Source organism: Palaemon carinicauda, chromosome 40, assembly GCF_036898095.1.
Source record: "Palaemon carinicauda isolate YSFRI2023 chromosome 40, ASM3689809v2, whole genome shotgun sequence".
NCBI classification, from domain to species: Eukaryota; Metazoa; Arthropoda; class Malacostraca; order Decapoda; family Palaemonidae; genus Palaemon; species Palaemon carinicauda.
In genome coordinates this window covers 63,493,646-63,511,686 of record NC_090764.1, presented here as the reverse complement: position 1 = coordinate 63,511,686, position 18,041 = coordinate 63,493,646, and the positions used below count along the sequence as shown (strand labels likewise).

Sequence of the window (18,041 nt, the reverse complement as noted above, 5' to 3'; positions counted from 1 at the left end):
AGTGAGAAGTCAAAGAAGCTGCATTTAGACATCTTGAAAATTACCCTGAAACGTTTGCTGATAAAAATAGTGAGACTTTCAAGACCAGCTGATGTTCTTTTGACAAATTCAAGAAGAGAAGTGACACACATTAATAGCATAGAAACTACAAAGAATTACCATAGATTTCAAAGCGTATTTAAGTCGGAGAACTTTGTTCTTAACGAGCGTTCAATTGTGACAAGACAGGCAATGCAAGGGTCTATAAATTAAAGATCTTACTTGTGTGGCTATCTAGGAGAATAATGTTATAAATTTTTAAAGCCTGTATTAGATGTGATTTTTAAGTACCTTTGGAAGTGTTTTATAAGTTCTAAACCTAAACTCCAGCAATAACCAATAAGTGGACACATCCAATGACTAAGCCTGAGTAAGTAGGCAAATTTTGATAGTGTGGGTTCATGGAGTATTTGGGCAAAATGAAAGAATTACCTGCAGAGAAAACAGGTGTCACTGAATTTTTTCATTTTCCTTTTAAGCACTTCGACGTTGTCTCTGTTAAGGAGTTAACACTCAGAGAGTTATGAAAAAATTATTTCAGTATTTTCCACTACATGAACCTTATAAGGAAAACCTAGGTGAAAGTGTCTACCAAAACATTGACACACAGACATATATTTACAGTATATATATATATATATATATATATATATATATATATATATATATATATATATATATATATATATACATATATACATATATATATATATATATATATATATATATATATATATATATATATATATATATATATATATATATATATATATATATATATAAAAGATAGTATATGATTATTAAAAGCATTGTACATTCATGCGAAGTCTATAGTTTCATAGAAGAGAATTGTATCTAATCCTCGCAGCATTTGTTACCAAGGAAGTGGATCCTTATAGGCATAACTCTGTTGTCGTGCACACAATAATTTGGAACGTTTGAAGAGGGTATAATTACAAATTAATTCCAACCTTTATATACATAAAGGTGAAACAGCAAATTCATCATTTAAGAGATTAAAACTTCAGCTAAGAAGTTTGAATGTTTGCATTTTTTTATAAGGTGGACAATATTGAAGTATGATGATACATAAATGATTTTTTCCCTTTTTTATATCTAAATACTGCTTTCTGTACAATGATACAGTGGAACTACAGGTCCTGAACCGATTTTGTTCTAGAAGACTGTTTGAAAGTTCAATTTCTACCTCATGACAAATAATGGGAATTTGATTAATTCATTCCTGACACCAGGATTTATTAATTATAGATATTAAAGGGAAGTTTATAAAATTTCATACATAATATTAAACAAAAAGCAAAATATAAGAAATAGGTGTAATAAATGAGAATTTAACTTCAATTACTTTGGATATCTGGTAGCCTAAGGGGAAAGGGAAGATGAGAAGGAGAGTTATTCTTTGGAAGGGTATCTGTCCTTCTTTGGATCTTTCTCCTCTCTTGTCTCTGCTGTGACTGTTTGAATCAATAATAATCTCTCTCTGAAAGCGTCTAAAATTATTTGTAGCATTGTGCCATTTAATACCATGGTTTGCTTTAGCATTTAATCATAGTGAATTTTCTCTAGGAACCCCTGCTCTTCCCCTTCCCCATGCTTTCCCTCATTAGAGATCTAGGACCATCCTCCCATCCCTCTTCCTCTGTAAAAAAAAGTTCTCCCGGCTGTTCTCTCATGCTACTCCTCCAGGTCTTTTGAGTTTCTTATTGGTGAGCTCTGTGTTATAGTCCACTTCTAACTCTTCTACATCACACCCGTTGGTGTTCAAGGCTCAGTCCCTGTCTCTGGCTACAATTCCGTCCTGGAAGACACTTCCCCAGGCTTCTTCTATAAGACTTATACAATAGAGAATGCTGAAATGATTTTCCAGAGCAATCCGAGTGTTGAAGTCTGTATCAAATGTGACTTTTAAATACCTTTTGAAAACTGTTTTCAAACTTATAAAACTAAACTATACCAGTAACATATTTTCCAGGATTGGAGGGTGAGCAGATGCATTGTCTATTGAAAGGAGAGTCTTAAATGACATTCTTTTTCATGCTGAACTTAAGCCCCTCATGGACTCACACGATAGAAATTGCCTATTTCAGGAAATACTGCTGCCCTAAACACATAACATAACTAGCTCACCAGGTTACTGTTCTTTAAAATCATGAAGTTCTTTTTTACTGGCATATCGTAAGGACTAGACCCAAAAGCCTTCATTTGCATTCCCAAACAATAGGATTAGCATATCATTCATACTTTTTATGCCTTGGCAAGGACACCTCTAGGGTTACTAGGTCCCGGTTGACCTTTTCTTCCCAAAGACAGTGTAAAACTTGTTGGGGAATATAACCTCTTCATCGAAATATTCTTTGAATTCCCAAACATAGTCTTCCGTAGTATCCTTGTTTGATTCGGCAGTCTCCCTGTGACTTATCATACTACATAATACCACTTCTCTTAGATTTCTCGGAAAAGCCAGCGTTGGCCATGGAAAGATCAATATCAGAACTTGTTCCAAAGATGTTTCCATGTGCAGTTGCTTAGCCAGAAATATTATCGCTGACTAATTCTTTCATGTTTATACAAATTATCAATAATTTCTTACTTTTTCAATGCCTTTGCTGTATATTTTTTCTCTATACTTCAACGCCTTTAATAGAATGCATATCAGAGACTTTGCCTTACCATACTCTACTATTAGATCAGACATAAGCTTACTACCCTTTAATATAGCAATTTTTAAAAAGTAAATTATCAATGATTTCACAGATTTTTTTTTAGCCTAACACCAGCGCTAAATTTATTAGACTAACTGCACCCCCCCTCCCCCATAGCAGTGATACTCAACATGCATCAAGGGACTCTTTGGCAACGAACATATTTTTCTTGAATTCTTTATTCAAAAAATAATTTGCTTTAGATGAAACGCATTCGACAACTGAGGTTCCATTATATCTTGTAATGATACATTTTGCATTGAATTATAAAATGATGACCACAGGAGTTCATCTGAGATTAAAATATGTTTACTTTTCAATGAAATATTGTATGCCAGGGTTACATAACACATAAGTTCTGCGAGAATCATGATGCATAGAATCAAGTAATTTCATTGACTTTGCAAAATGTATGCTGATATAAGGTCATTTTCTTACATTATTATTATTATTGTTATTATTATTATTATTAATAATAATATTATTATTATTATTATTATTATTACAGTATTATTATTTTTATCATTATTATCATTAGCTAGGCTACAGCCCTAGTTGAAAAAGCAAGATGCTATAAGCCCAAGCACTCCACGAGGAAAAATTGGCCCAGTGAGGAAAGGAAACAAGGAAATAAATAAAACTGCAAGAGAAGTAATGAACAATTATATTAAAATATTTTAAGAACAGTAACAATGTTAAAATACCTCTTTCGTATATAAACTTTAAAAACCTCAAAAAAAAGAGAGAGAGAAAATAGAAAACTTGCTTGAGTGTACCCTCAAGCAAGAGAACTCAAATCCCCCAATACAGTGGAAGATCATGATACAGAGGCTATATGTAAAAGTAATTTGCAATTCAATACCCAACAGGTACTAATGTGTGTTGTTCTCGGAAGTAATGCCCTGTTTCAAGATCTGGAAAATACTCTTCAGATTCCTGATGGTAAGTGCTATACCTTGACTGTGACCCATGAGCATAATTAATACAAAGATTTCTTTTTCTTTTATATCAAATGCATCACTCTGAGTTGTGAATAAGTTGAATGTCAATTACCATAAGTAATAAAACACGATTACGTGATTTAGTTTATGAACTACCTTCAACTCTTGCAGCATTTAACCCAAGGGCAATTTTCTTGCAGAGTTTGGCTGGCGTCGGATCGTTTTACGGACGGCTGTGGTTCTGCTCATTCTTTTTGTGTGTGAATCAGTTCCTCATTTTGGTGTAGCAATTGAATTAGTTGGAGGACTTTTAGTCACACCTTTCATCTTTGTCTTCCCACCAATTTTTCATATATTGATCAAGGTAAGTTTCTTGATATTTGGATGGATGCACTATTATTATTATTATAATTAAGATATAAGCTATAACCCTACTTGGAAAAGCAAGATACCATAATCCCAAGGGCTACAACAGAGAAAAATAGCCCAGTGAGGAAAGAAAACTAGAAAATAAAAATGCTACAAGAGAAGTAATAAACAATCAAAATAGAATACTTTAAGAACAGTAACATTAAATTAGATCTTTCATATATATACTATAAAAACTTCAAAAAAAAAAAGAGGAATAGAATTAGGATAGTATGCCTGAGTGTACCCTCAATCAAGAGAACTCTAATCCAATACAATGGAAGGCCATGATACAGAGGCTATGGGACTACCCAAGACTAGAGAACAATGGTTTGATTTAGGAGTGTCTTCTAGAAGAACAGCTTACCATAGCTAAAGAGTCTCTTCTACCCTTACCAAGAGGAAAGTGGCCACTGAACAATTACAGTGCAGTAGTTAACCCCTTGAGTGAAGAATTGTTTGTTAATCTGTGTTGTCAGGTGTATAAGGACAGAGGAGAATGTGGAACGAATAGGCCAGACTATTTGGTGTATGTGTAGGCAAAGACAAAATGAGCTGTAACCAGAGAGAGGGGTCTAATGCAGTACTGTATGGCCAGTCAAAGGACCCAATAACTCTCTAGCAATAGTATCTCATTGGGTGGTTGGTGTCCAGGCCACCCTACTACCCATAAATGTTACAAAAGCATATTAGGTTTAGAATGGCGATTTGTTATAGATTCAAATTACTGTACATTGTTGTGTTCCAAATGCAGTGTAAAATCTATAGACCTTATCTTAAAAAGATCTTTCTTTGTTAATCAATGAGCACAGAGCCGTTAGTTCACATTCAGCTATGCTAATACTGTACGTCTATAGTCAGCAGTAAGATAACATTGTAGAATTGCAGCTGTAGACAACTGTAAATAGACAGGATCTTATCATATTTTCTAAATCTTGGGATGAACAATATCTTGGAATCTGACAATCTATTCTAGTTTGATGGAATAAATTCAATTTTTAAATATGTAACTTCCCTGGTAGTTACATATATATAGCTTAATCCCGCGTTTCGTCGCGCGCACGGCAGAAATTCAAATTTCGTGGCAATCACCGCCAGGTGAGTAGGTGGTCATACGTGAAAGCCATCTCTCAGTAGGTAATGGAATCAAACCCAACATTCCTCAGAAATTCCCTGCCATTGATCGAGTCAACACGTCGGAAATTCGTTTCGTTGTTGGTTTGCTTTATCTACAAATTTGGTGAAGTACCCATTGTTTATTGTTTATGGCTTTCGCTAACTGCCTTTCGACTATCGAAGATATTGGATTTTCCTTTTTCACACGAATAAAATAGTTTTTTGTTGGTCTAACTTGGACAGTTAATTTAACTTGATTTTCAAGATGGCTCCTCTGTTGTTAAAACTTGTGTGTAGGGCTAGACCGGCTTCCAAGCTGCTCTTGATTCCCACACAGTATGTAGCAGAGGGCATGTGTGTATTTGTTTTCTTTTCTATGTTTGTAAGATTGAAATTGTTAGGATCAAGGAATTTTCCCCCCTACTTTATTAAGTAACAAACAACTCTTAAAGATATAATGGAAGGAAAAACATTTTGACGTCACAATCATGTGACGTAAACTCTTAGCAGGGTGAGATCTGAATGGCTTGAAGGAAATCAGTCCGCCATCGCTATGACGTCACAATCTTGTGACGTATTCTACGTAGTATGACTTGCAAATATGTGAATTATTTTCTTTTTCTTGCAAGAAATGCAAAACTACTAACTTACTAAGCATAAGCATTTTAATTTTTATAATGTAGGGAAATATATTATTTTTAAGTATATATTTGTCCTATTAGTATAAGTCCTTTAGTTAATTTTCGATTTATATAGATATTTCACGAGCGTATAGTCAATTTACGCTATGTAGTACTCTTGACGATCGTTATAGTTTCACAATACTTTGTATCGTTCTTTAATATTTCGATTTTGAGAATACTAATATTAATCATATAGCCTATTGTATTTTCTTTTTAGCCCTTGGCGTAAGAGTATAATCTCTCGCTACGGGCAGGTACTATTATGGTCTAATGTGAAATAGTTAAAAGGGCTAGTGTTCAGTGGCACGTAGGCATGACGCAGTGCAGTGGAGGGTGCGTCCGTTCGTGTCCGTCATACTCCTAGCCCGGGATCTCTTCCACGCTCCCCAACCCCTGGGAGAAGGAAAGTCGAAAGGCGGAGGGAGATGTCAGACCTTGATCAGCGAACGGACGTCCCCTAGAGCGATCCTGTTGACGCATCCCAGTTCGCTCGCCCTCGCCATTGGAAAGGCGAGGTAAAAGTGTTATCCTCGCCGTCGGTTGATGCAGCTCCCAGACGAGGCTGGTGTTTTACGTTTTCCTTTCCTGCTAGACAAGAAGAGAGTTGCTCGTCATGGAACAGAGCGTCGAGATCGCTCCCTCACAGCGATCTGGACGCGTTTCGGGAGGCGGCATAGATCTTGATGCTCCCTCATGTGCGCGATGCATGCTGGTCTCACGCGAGCAGGATGCTGCCTCAGCATGCTGGATGCATGCAACTTGCTGGACGCATGCGAGCGGGCTGTCAAGATCGCAAACGTCATAGTTCCAAGCGTGCTCTCGCGGCAAGAACGCACACTCGCTGCAGCGCTCATGAACGCTCGCTCGCACCGATTTGGACGCATTATGGGAGGCGGCAAGGACGCTCCCTCACAGCATCATGCCTGTCAGAGTTTCAACGGTCCATTACGTCCCTGTTGACGTTTACAAGTCGCAAACAGAGGAAGCTCACAACAGCATGCTGGACACAGCATGACACTTCCTCGCAGCATGTGGGACGCAAGCGAGGTGTGTGTTTTCTCCCACTCCTTCTCCTTCGGAGATCGCTAAACCTTTAGAGGATGTGGCTGCCCCACGCTGAGTCTCTCAAGGAATGCAAGCAAATGAGGCATTAAAACCTATGAAGCTAGCTTCCTTATCAGGTATGCTAGGATAGATCTCAGAGGAGGAAATGCAGAAAACTCTTTATGCAGCAGATCTTAAAAGATTACTTGCAGTTCTGACAGACTTATATCCAGAGATCTTTTCAGCAGGCTGTACCTCGGAGCCCGCCCGCGCAGTTTTTGAAGGGTACCCCAGGAATCTTCCTCTTTCAAGGAAACAGTGTTCGCCAGGTCTGTTTCAATTCTGAACGATTGGATTCTCAAGAGAAAGAACAAGGAAGGACAACCTTTTCCTTTCCCCCTACGAGATTGGCTTCTAGATCCTGTGTGTGGTACAAGCCTGGGGAGGTTCTCGGTTTGGAAGTTCCTACCTCCTCCCAAGGAGACTTCTCCTTTTCGTTGACGCCTCACGTAGTTCAGCTATGACTAAGGCTAAGGTGATGCGGTCCACGTCGGAGATGGATCACTTGCTGAAGGGCATCTTCAGAACAATCGAGGTCTTCAGCTTGATGGATTGGACCGGATGAGTCCTCGCAGACGTCACAGATAAGAACGAGACGCAGATGCACCTTTTTGCCTGTCTAGATAAGCCGTGAGGGACGGGTCGGTCGAATTCATAACCCTTTTTCACAGCAGGTTTTATTGAGAAAGAGCTATGCTGTTTTCTTTCCTGTCGTCAGGATTGACTCTCGCTCAGAGAGCAGAGCTCTTGTATGCTCCCTTGACCAAGTTCTTCTTCCCTTCAAAGCTAGTGAAGGACTTATCGGCAGTTATTACACATAAGCAACGCAAGATCTGATTGCAAAGAACTGCGAGGAAGTGCTCCGACTAACCTTGTAGCCAGGAAGGTGAAGGAAGCTCCTCCCACGCGTCAGCCCTTTCGTGGGAGAGCTTGTCTAGAAGAGGACAGAGAATGGCTGCTGGAGGGCAACCTCGTAACCCCAAACAGCAACCGAAAACCAAAAAGTGAACTCAATCTCCAGACACAATTATTCCACTAGTGGCAGTAGCTCTTCAAGAGCAGGTTAACCTGATGCTGTCAAAAGCAGCTATAGAGGTGGTAGAAGTCCTCTCGTCAGAGGGATTTTACAACAGACTTTTCCTAGTTCCGAAGAACTTGAAGGGTGGGGGGGGGGTTGGAGACCTGCTCTGGACGTAAGTCCTCTGAACAAGTTCATAAGCAAGTCAAGTTTACCATGGAGTCTTCTGCGTCAGTCCTAGCAGGCACCAGACAATGAGACTGGATGGTGTCTTTAGATCTGCAGGACGCGTTTTTTCCACGCCCCAATCCACCCGAACTTTAGAAAATTTCTGAGATTCGTGTTCCAAGAAACTACTTATCAGTTCAAAGCACTCTGTTTTGGATTGAGTACGGCTCCCTACGTTTTCACCCGTGTGGTTGCCAACATGGCTCGCTGGCTACATCTGAAGGGAGTATGGATTTCAATGTACCTGGACAATTGGCTAACCAGAGCCAGTTCGCAAGAAAAGTGTCTGGAGGGTCTTCAGCTTAAAATGTCTTTAACACAACAGCTAGGTATGGTAGTAATCTGGCCAAATCTCAACTGACATCCTCACAAAACATCATCTGCCTGGGGATGAGGATACAGTTAGTGGTTTTTCGGGCTCTTCCAGCCCCGAAACGCTTTCTAGATTGCCTAGAAAAGGTGCGACACTTCTTAGACATATGGTCCTGCTCGGTAAGAGAATGGATGAGTCTACTGGGTACCCTCTCATTGGTTGAGCAGTTCGTACCCCTGGGGAGACTTCATTTACGGCATCTTCAATTCCATCTTGCAAAATTTTGGACGAGAGGTCAAGGTCTAGAAGAGTGGATGTCGATTCTTCTGGGGATCAGGAATCACTTGAGTCAGTGGGACAATGCCAATAAACTCCTGGAAGGCCTCGAACGTTATCAGAGGAACTCCGACCTAGTGTTGTATTCAGACGCCTCAGACATGGGGTGGGGTGCAACACTGGGGAAGGCCGAGATATCGGGTCTGTGGGAAGAGTCTCAGAGGGAATGGCACATAAACATCAAGGAGCTAGTGGCCATTCACCTAGCACTAATGCACTTTCAAGAGTAAGTCCAAGGAAAATTAGTTTAGGTCAATGCAGACAACACAACAGCGTTAGCCTACATCAAGAAGCAGAGAGGCTCTCGTTCAGACTCACTTTACGATGCTGCGAGAGATCTACTACTGTGGGCGAAAGTGAGGGACATAATCCTGATAACTCGCTTCATAGAAGGGGAAAGAACGTCAGGGCGGACCTTCTCAGCAGAGGAAGACAAGTTCTAAACATCACTCGGTGTGCACCAGCCTTTGGATGCTGTGGGGTCAACCCTTGATAGACCTCTTCGCTACACAGATGACAAAGAGGTTACCAGTGTATTGCTCTCCAGTTCCAGACCAGGAAGCAGCGGCGGTGGACGTTTTTTCTCTTGGACTGGGAAGGACTAAACGTATACACTTTTCCACCATTCAAGATCCTGGACAGAGTCCTGAATAAGTTCAGCGAGTCGCACAACGCCCGTATGACCCTGATAGCTCCATTTTTGCCCATGAGACCTTGGGTTGCAGAAGTGATGGAGTGGCTGGTAGATACCCTCAGAACGTTACCAAGTCGGAGCGATCTACTCAAACAGCCACACTTGGAGAGGTACCATCAGAATCTCCCCGCTCTTAATCTGACTGCCTTTCGACTATCGAAAAGTTGGCAAGAGCGAAGGCCTTTTCAAGGGAGGCTGCACGAGCTATCGTGAGAGCTAGGAGGACGTCCACAGTTAAGGTTTACCAATCTAAGCGGGAAGTGTTTTAGAGAATGGTGCAAGACTAACAAATTTTCCTCTACCAGCACCTCTATAGCCCAAATAGCAGACTTTCTGTTGCATTTGCGAACGAAAGAAAAGTTGGCTGTTTCTACCATCAAGGGTTACCACAGCTTGCTAGCCTCCGTCTTTCAAAACAGACACATTGACGTGTCAGGTAACAAGGATCTCTCGGATCTCATTAGATCTTTTGAGACCACTAAGAGAAAGGACAACACAACCTCCTCTTGGAACCTGGATGTAGTCCTGGCCTTTTTGACCTCAAGCAGGTTTGAACCTCTTGACAAGGCTTCTTGGAAGGATCTTACCAAAAAGACTATTCCTAGTTGCATTGGCTACAGCCAAAAGAGTAGGAGAGTTACAAGCCATCAGCAAGAAGGTGGGCTTTAATGGAGACAATGCAGTTTGCTCCCTTCAGCTAGGCTTTCTCGCCAAGAACGAGAATCCTTCTCGACCTTGGCCAAGATCTTTTACCATTCCAGGGCTATCTCACTTAGTTGGACGGGAGAAGGAGAGAGGCCTTTGTCCAGTGAGAGTTAAGAGTTCTGAAATTCTATCTTCACGCATCCAAAATCCTGAGGACAAGCAGACAACCTCTGGTGCTCAGTTAAAAAGCCCTCTTTGCCTTTATCAAAGAATGCCCTGGCTCTTTTTATTAAGGATTTGATATGGGAAGCTCACTAGAATTGTGAGGAAAGAAGTTTCCCAATCCTTAAGGTAAAACCACATGAGGTTAGAGCTGTAGCAACTTCTATGGCTTACAAGCACAATAACTCAATGAAGTCAATTTTGGAGGCTACTTTCTGGCGAAGTAAATCAATCTTCGCAGACTGTTATCTTAAAGATGTCCAGACCCAATATGAAGATTGTAGCTCCCTGGGTCTGTATGTTACCTCCTGCGTCATAGTTGGAGAAGGGTCTACTGCCTCTTCCCTACAACCTTTTTTATTATATACCCTTGCCTTTTTCTTGTACTTGTTTTTCACAGGTTGTCTGTGAAGGTTGTTGCAGCCTTCCACAATCTGGGATGCAAGTCAAGTTAGTTTTTATGGTGTGTGTTTTTAGTTTTTCTGAGTAGGTGGTCAGAATCATTGTCCATGGCTATGCCAGGATAGCAAGGGCGGAGATCTAGCCACGCTAAGGTCGAGGACCTTGTGGCAACCCCACAGACTTTTACAGCCCCTGGGTCGATCGCTGAGTCTCTTAAGGAATGCAGGCAAATGAGGCAGGATAACTATGAAGCCAGCTTCCTTATCAAGTAAGAACCAGATTATTGGTACTACTAATTTTTAGCTATTAATAATTATACGAATTCCTGACGGGAGAGGGTTTTCTACCCGCCACCAATGGTGTCAATCAGCTATATATATGTAACTACCAGGGAAGTTACATATTTAAAAATGGTATTTTCATTATAAAATAAATTTTTAAATAAACTTACCTGGTAGTTACATATATAAAAGGGCCATCCCTCCTCCCCTCTGAAAACAGGGGCATGGAATTTCTGAGGAATGTTGGGAATGGCTCCAGTTACCTATGAGAGATGGCGCTCATGTATGACCACCTACCATTTGGCGGTGAATGCCGCGAAATTTTAATTTCTGCCGTGTGCGTGACGAAACGCAGGATTAAGCTATATATATGTAACTACCAGGAAAGTATATTTAAAAATTTATTTTATAATAGAAATATCATTTTTATATTCATGTGAAAGTTTTAATCTTTCCTGCAAGTTTTATTATGCATTGACTTGATTTCATATTGCTTCAGTGTCTGTCTAGTTTCCAAATTTAGATGTTTCCAATCGTTAAAGATATAGTAGTACAACACCGTTAGATTCGTGATCGATTGAGAGAGAGAGAGAGAGAGAGAGAGAGAGAGAGAGAGAGAGAGAGTTACAAGGATTTTGGATGAATAGATTGTTGTATTTTTGTATGGTTTTATATACAGGTATGTGGAAGTTTTGCATTATTCAAATAGAAAATTATCTCTCTCTCTCTGTGATTTTTAGTGTTAGACATCTCTCAGTAAGAATTGTATTTGCATGCAGAATTTTTGAGAATCTGATTATTGAATGCATTGATGTTTTGTATAATTTATTGTTCAACACATGTTCATTCCCATTTTGAAATGTTGTGTTTGTTTTTAAACATTCGTAACGAAGATCAATCAAAGCAAAATATTTGAAGAGTGGAATCGTACATTTACTTTATCATTCATATGTAACATTATAATATGGAAAACTATCAGGTTTAAGTAATTATTTCTTCTACATTTACAGCAGAAAGCAAGTGGCAGAATCGACGTAAAAGACATAGTTGCTGCCGGTAATGTGATCACTCTAGGAGTTCTTGGAAGCATCGCAGCAACCACTGAAAGCTTTATTCAGTTGTCTCAGCTCAAGGAATTTGCTCCACCGTGTTACATCAATATATCTGCCGCATCATCACACAAAGACTTTGGTTTCCCATCGCGTTTATAGTCTGCCATAATGTTAGGTAAGTTGCGTTTTGGATAGGATTTGATATAAAGATTATACAACTTTCAATTACTGATCTTTTCTCTAGTGACATCAAGTTTTTTTTTTTTTTTTTCAGTTCACTTTATTAAATTGCCCTTGAAATGTCCTAAAAGAATTACTGTTTAAGGGAATTTGCATGTAAGTCACCTGCAAGCTACTCCCCCAAAATACGCATTTTGTTGACTAATATGTGAAAAATGCTCAGAAAACAGAAACGATGTGCAAGTAGCCAGAAAGATGCCTTCCTTATCCATCATAAACACAATCTCTTATTCACTCGATAAAATGCTAGGAATATTACCCAAATCTAGTGTTTTGATATACACTTAACTGTTAGCCATTTTCCTTTCAGTCATATGAAAATGAGATCATAAGCTAGATGGTGGGGCCTCACAGTGGAGACATCATGGACTTTATGCTGAAATTAAAAGTGCTATTCACCAATTTCGGCCTTTTAAAAGAACTGAAATTTTAAAAACTCAACATTTACAATGACAAAATCATCAAACTTATGCATTATATACTAGTTTTGACATAAAATACTATTCCCCTTGATGTTACAATGAAAATAGTAAGATTCAGAGAAGTCAAACTAGCTCAGTAATTTAAACGAAATTAGTAAAAAAAGAGAAGTCAAACTAGCTCAGTAATTTAAACGAAATTAGTAAAAAAAAAACAAAAAAAAAAAACACACATCAATAACCTAAATGCGCAAAGTAACAAGTTGAACCGTTTCAATCTTTTAAAAGATTATTTCTTACAATCCGTAAAAGACGGTCACCTTATTTTTTTTCTTACATTTTTCAAGTAGCTCAGAACACTTATAAAAGCATGATCAGAAAGTGTGTGCTCATGACCACGTTATCTTAAAAATTCCCAATTTGATCTCTGTCCCTACGCAACCATGAAAAGATGCCTTCTAAACTACTGCCTTTGGGGTGAAACTTTTCTCTAAATGCAAGACATTCAAGGGTACTTGTGAACTCATTTTCCCTCAGCAACTCACATGTTGAGATAACAGAAATACTTTGTAAAATAATAGGTTAAATTCTTGGGAAATACTCCCCATATCAAAGAAGCCAAAGATTTTCACTTATATTGGTTGTAGTAGCCCATTGGAAACGTCACTGCCTGGAAATCTGCTGGACTGGGTTTCGAGACCCACCTAGTTTTTTGTACTGTCTGCAGCCTTACCATAATAATGCAGGACTCCACAAAATTGGCCGGTGCACACTATCAAAGGCTTTTTCATAGTCCACAAATCCCATCAAAAGTGGATTTCTATATTTTATGAATTGCTGTACAACATGTCTCAAAATGAAATTTTGGTCAGTGCAACTTCTACCTTTTCTAAATCTTGCTTGTTCATCTCTCAGCTTTTCATCAATCTTTCTCTCTAGTTTCCTTAAAATAAGCATAATATATATTTTCATGACAACTAACGTAAGTGTGATGCCTCTGTAATTATTGCTATCAGTCAGGTCTCCTTTTTTAGCCATTTTCACTAACATTCCTAACTCCCATTCAGGTTTTGCCTCTTCATGCCACATTCTACAAAATAATTTTGTTAGTATTCATTTTCAGCGAGTATCATCTCAGCAGTGATTCCATCATAACTAGGGGCTTTCCCTCTGAGTTTTTTAATGATAGCTTTGACTTCAAAGACACTGAATTCATTCGTAGGCACATCAAGGTCTTCATCGGCTTCGGGTATATCAATAAGATTATTCCCTTCATATCTCCTATTCATAACCTCACTAAAGTGTTCCATCCAACATTGTCTTTCTTCATCTTGTGTTGTTATAACAGATCCATCTCTCTTTTTGATGGGTAAATGCCTCTTCTTTGCCCCAGTCGAGATTTCATTAACCCTGGATAGGTACGCTACTCGGACACCCCTTTAAGTGTATACTCGGTCGTGCGCGACCCCGACTCCAAAAAAAATTCAGGAAAAATTTAGTTATGCATCAATCTGTATTGTTAGACTTGCTAAAAATACTTCAAAGAATGCTAAAAACTACTGAAAATATAAATGATACCCATCTACAAAATAACTATTTATTGGAAATATATTAAAAATTTAAGTATACAAAAAAAAAGACGACGTAAATATTCACAAAAAATAGAAATATACATATACACATAAATCCCTTTAGGGACACCTTCTTAGATGGCAAAGCAACCGCGTGTAATTGCTGGAAATGAGTTAGACCCATAGAAGTCAAGATCTGAAATGAAAAAAAAGTTTTTTTTTTTTTTGGCCAAAAAACTAGTCCAAGTTTCACTACATTTTTCTGGTACCTAAATGAAATAGGAAGAGGCTAATTTCTTTATAGAATAAACTCATATTATCCTAGAACAGAAATACATCATAAAATGTGCACTAAGATGTAATTTACTGTTATATCAGGGGCGAAATCTAAAGGTAATTTTTTGACGTCCTAGTTTCACAATGTAAATTTCTTATGAAAATCATTGTATCTCCTATAAAATATAATATTTATGCATTAAAATATACCAAAATATCACAAATTCTATACAGAACAAGAATATATAGAGATATGCCAACTTACCTTTCGGGTATGTCAACAAAACGGCCGCAGACCGCAACAACTCTTACAGCCCAATCTACCACTTGAAATGAAGAATGGGTATGTAAATTTCAAGGTGTTATTTATTTATCTAATTATTAGTGGACTGGAATAAAACTGATATGATGGCTTTCTGGATGTTTGACAATTATTTTTATCATATAAAATTTAAATTCTTTGAAATAAATTTTAAATAAAAAATGAGTGATATCTATTTTGTAAAGATTAAAATTTCCGTATTTATACAAACAAGTAGTAAAAAAAGAAAGTTTCATGATTTAATCTAGCTATAATTATCAGGTACAGTTCAGATACAAGACAGTTTGAAGCCATAGACAAACAGGCTTCCTGCTCCTCAAACAAGTGGTGTTTGTCATGTGGTCAGTCTTAGGTGGGCAGCTATGACAGTGAGTCCTTTCAGGAAGCTTGATGTGACCAACACAAAATTGATACCATACTTACAGCAAGAGAAAATAGAATTAGTAACTAATAAAAGTAAAAGGATATCAAATAGCAAATCGATAGCCAATCAAAGTAAAATGAAATCAAAATAAGAAACTGCTGACCAATAAAAAGTAAAATAATATCAAATTATTATATATACATAAACTATGATCAATAATAATAATGATGATGATGATGATAATAATAATAATAATAATAATAATAATAATAATAAAAACACTATATAAATCAATTTCAAGTACCTAATACACATAAGAAAAATATTGACAAATACAAAGGAGAAATTATCAGAGAAATAAATATCAAACAATGAGGTTGCAAGCTCCATATTATCATCAACATCTCTTTTTAACTCCATTAGAAGTGTGTTGATGACATCCATGCCGAGGGAATACTGCCTGCTGGCCATTATTGAAGATAAATTCCAAATAAATAGAAAAAAATCAGAAATTTGCAAAAAAATAAAAAAAATTCAGAAATTAGCATTTGAGGGAAAATGGACCTCATGGCAATATATGGCATCTAAGCCAAAACCAATGTCATGCAAGTGGTAGACACACCATCCACCCACACTTTCCAACTATAAAGAACCAAACAAGTATCAACACTGTTCGACAATTTATAATTATGTAATAACTTTGCTGTTTGATCACTTACCCCTATAAAGGTATTCAGGGTCGAGGTCGACCCCTGGAGGGTAAAAAAAAAAACGGGGAAGGAGGGAAGTTAGACAAAAATCAGTCCTAAAGCAGACAATGGCATGTAGACTAGTCACCCCTTGCAGGTCGATCACTTCCATATTCGAGACAGCTGATGATTTATGGGGAAAAAACGGTTCCCATCCTTTTGAGCGAAGTTTATAACAGCGAAATCATTTTGAACGAAGTTATTTTGAGCGAAGTCATTTTGAACGAAACTTTAAGAGCGATTGACAATTTCAACGAAGGTTGATTTTAAGCGATTGTAACTAATGGTTGTTAACTCAATTTACCGCGATTGTAACTAATGGTTGTTAACTAAAATGGTCGTTAATAATATAATACTTGAATGGTTATTCAAGATATGCATATCACTTCGTTTTCTTAACTTGGAAATTTTGATTTATGTAGTCTTTTCTTAAAAACATTTGAAAGTAACCCATCATGGATATTATACTGTTTCTAGTCGCAGCAAAAACAAAATAGCATATAAAGGTTATATCTGTAGAAAAGATAAAGATACTCAAACGACCATTTCATGGCGTTGTGAAGTGAAATGTTGTAAAGGAAGCCTGAGTACTACAATGGAATACGAAAGTGATAGAAATTGCTCCGAGAAAGGCGAACACTCGCATGCACCTGATGTTGTTAAAGTTGGCAAAGAAATGGTGAAAAAAAAGTCCTAAAATCTGCTGCAACAACACATGATCCACCAAGGCGATTACTTCAAGATCCTATCGCTGGTCTATCAGGTGAACTTGCTGCCAAGATTGGATCTGGGGTGAAATTGAAGAGTAGCATATCTAGGAAGCGAAGAATTATGGGAAACTACCCTCCACTCCCTCTATCAGCTGCATCCATTGTTATACCGGAATCCTTGCAGTTAACTTTTACGGGCGATAATTTCATTCTATATGATAGTGGTATAAGTGATGTTAATAGAGTTTTTATTTTCGGCACTCATGAAAGTCTTGCTTGGTTGAGAGAAAATCGACACTGGTTAGCTGACGGAACATTCAAAATGGCTCCAAGCACTTTCTTAAAAATTTTTACAGTACATGTATTGATAAAGGATAATGTAATACCTTGTGTATATGTTTTACTCACGAATAAATGTGAAGTTACAAATTAGTTTTCAACAAGTTGAAATCCCTAGAGCCTTTACTAGATCCTATCTCAGTCTTGATAGACTTCGAAATTGCGTCAAAAAATGCAATAGTAAGCATATTCCCACGCGCAAACATATCAGGATGTTTCTTTCATTTAGGGCAGTGTGTGTGGAGAAAAATAATCAACGTGGGGCTGAGAGAAAAATATGTGATCGAAAAAAATGTTAGGACGTTGATCAAAATGATGACCTGCACGGCATTTCTCCCTACATAATTTGGAAAATTATGACGAAGATCTCGACGTAATTTTCCATTATTTTGAAGATACCTATATCGGCCGCCCAATGTCAAACAACCGGAGGAGAAGACCCAGATTTCCGTTATCATTTTGGAATGTTTTCGAGAGGTTTCAAATGGGTTTTCCCCGAACAAACAATGCCGTGGAAGGATGGCATACTGCTTTCCAAGGAAGTCTTTCATGTAGTCACCCAACAGTCTGGCTCCTAATAGAGGCATTAAGAAAGGAAGAGAGCCTACAGAGGACTAAATATTTGGGAATAATGTCAGGAGAGCCTTTACGTAAGAAGAGGAAATATGAGAACTTAGAAAGAAGACTTAAAAGCGCTATTGATTCTAGAGAAGATGTAGAAATTACTGTTTACCTTAAACACCTAGCTTACAATATTACATTTTGAATAAATTTACATTATGTATTATAGGTATATTTCATGAATTTCTAGAATTTTACCTTTTTTGCTTTTATATGTTTTTCTGT

At 37.9% G+C, this 18,041-nt stretch overlaps 1 protein-coding gene across 2 annotated transcripts in view; it reads left to right on the top strand.

The window, feature by feature from the left end:
* LOC137631818 (uncharacterized) overlaps nt 1-18,041 on the top strand; it is a 219,737-nt gene that overhangs the window by 196,464 nt on the left and 5,232 nt on the right. The window contains exons 10-13 of one of the 2 annotated variants that reach the window (XM_068363820.1): nt 3,632-3,704; nt 3,904-4,067; nt 12,164-12,380; nt 12,756-12,950. In XM_068363820.1, the coding sequence (XP_068219921.1) occupies nt 3,632-3,704; nt 3,904-4,067; nt 12,164-12,364 (438 nt within the window). In that variant the 3' untranslated portion in view covers nt 12,365-12,380; nt 12,756-12,950. Of the gene's footprint in view, nt 1-3,631; nt 3,705-3,903; nt 4,068-12,163; nt 12,381-12,755; nt 12,951-18,041 lie in introns of those variants that run through there. The other variant, XM_068363819.1, reaches the window with a different exon arrangement.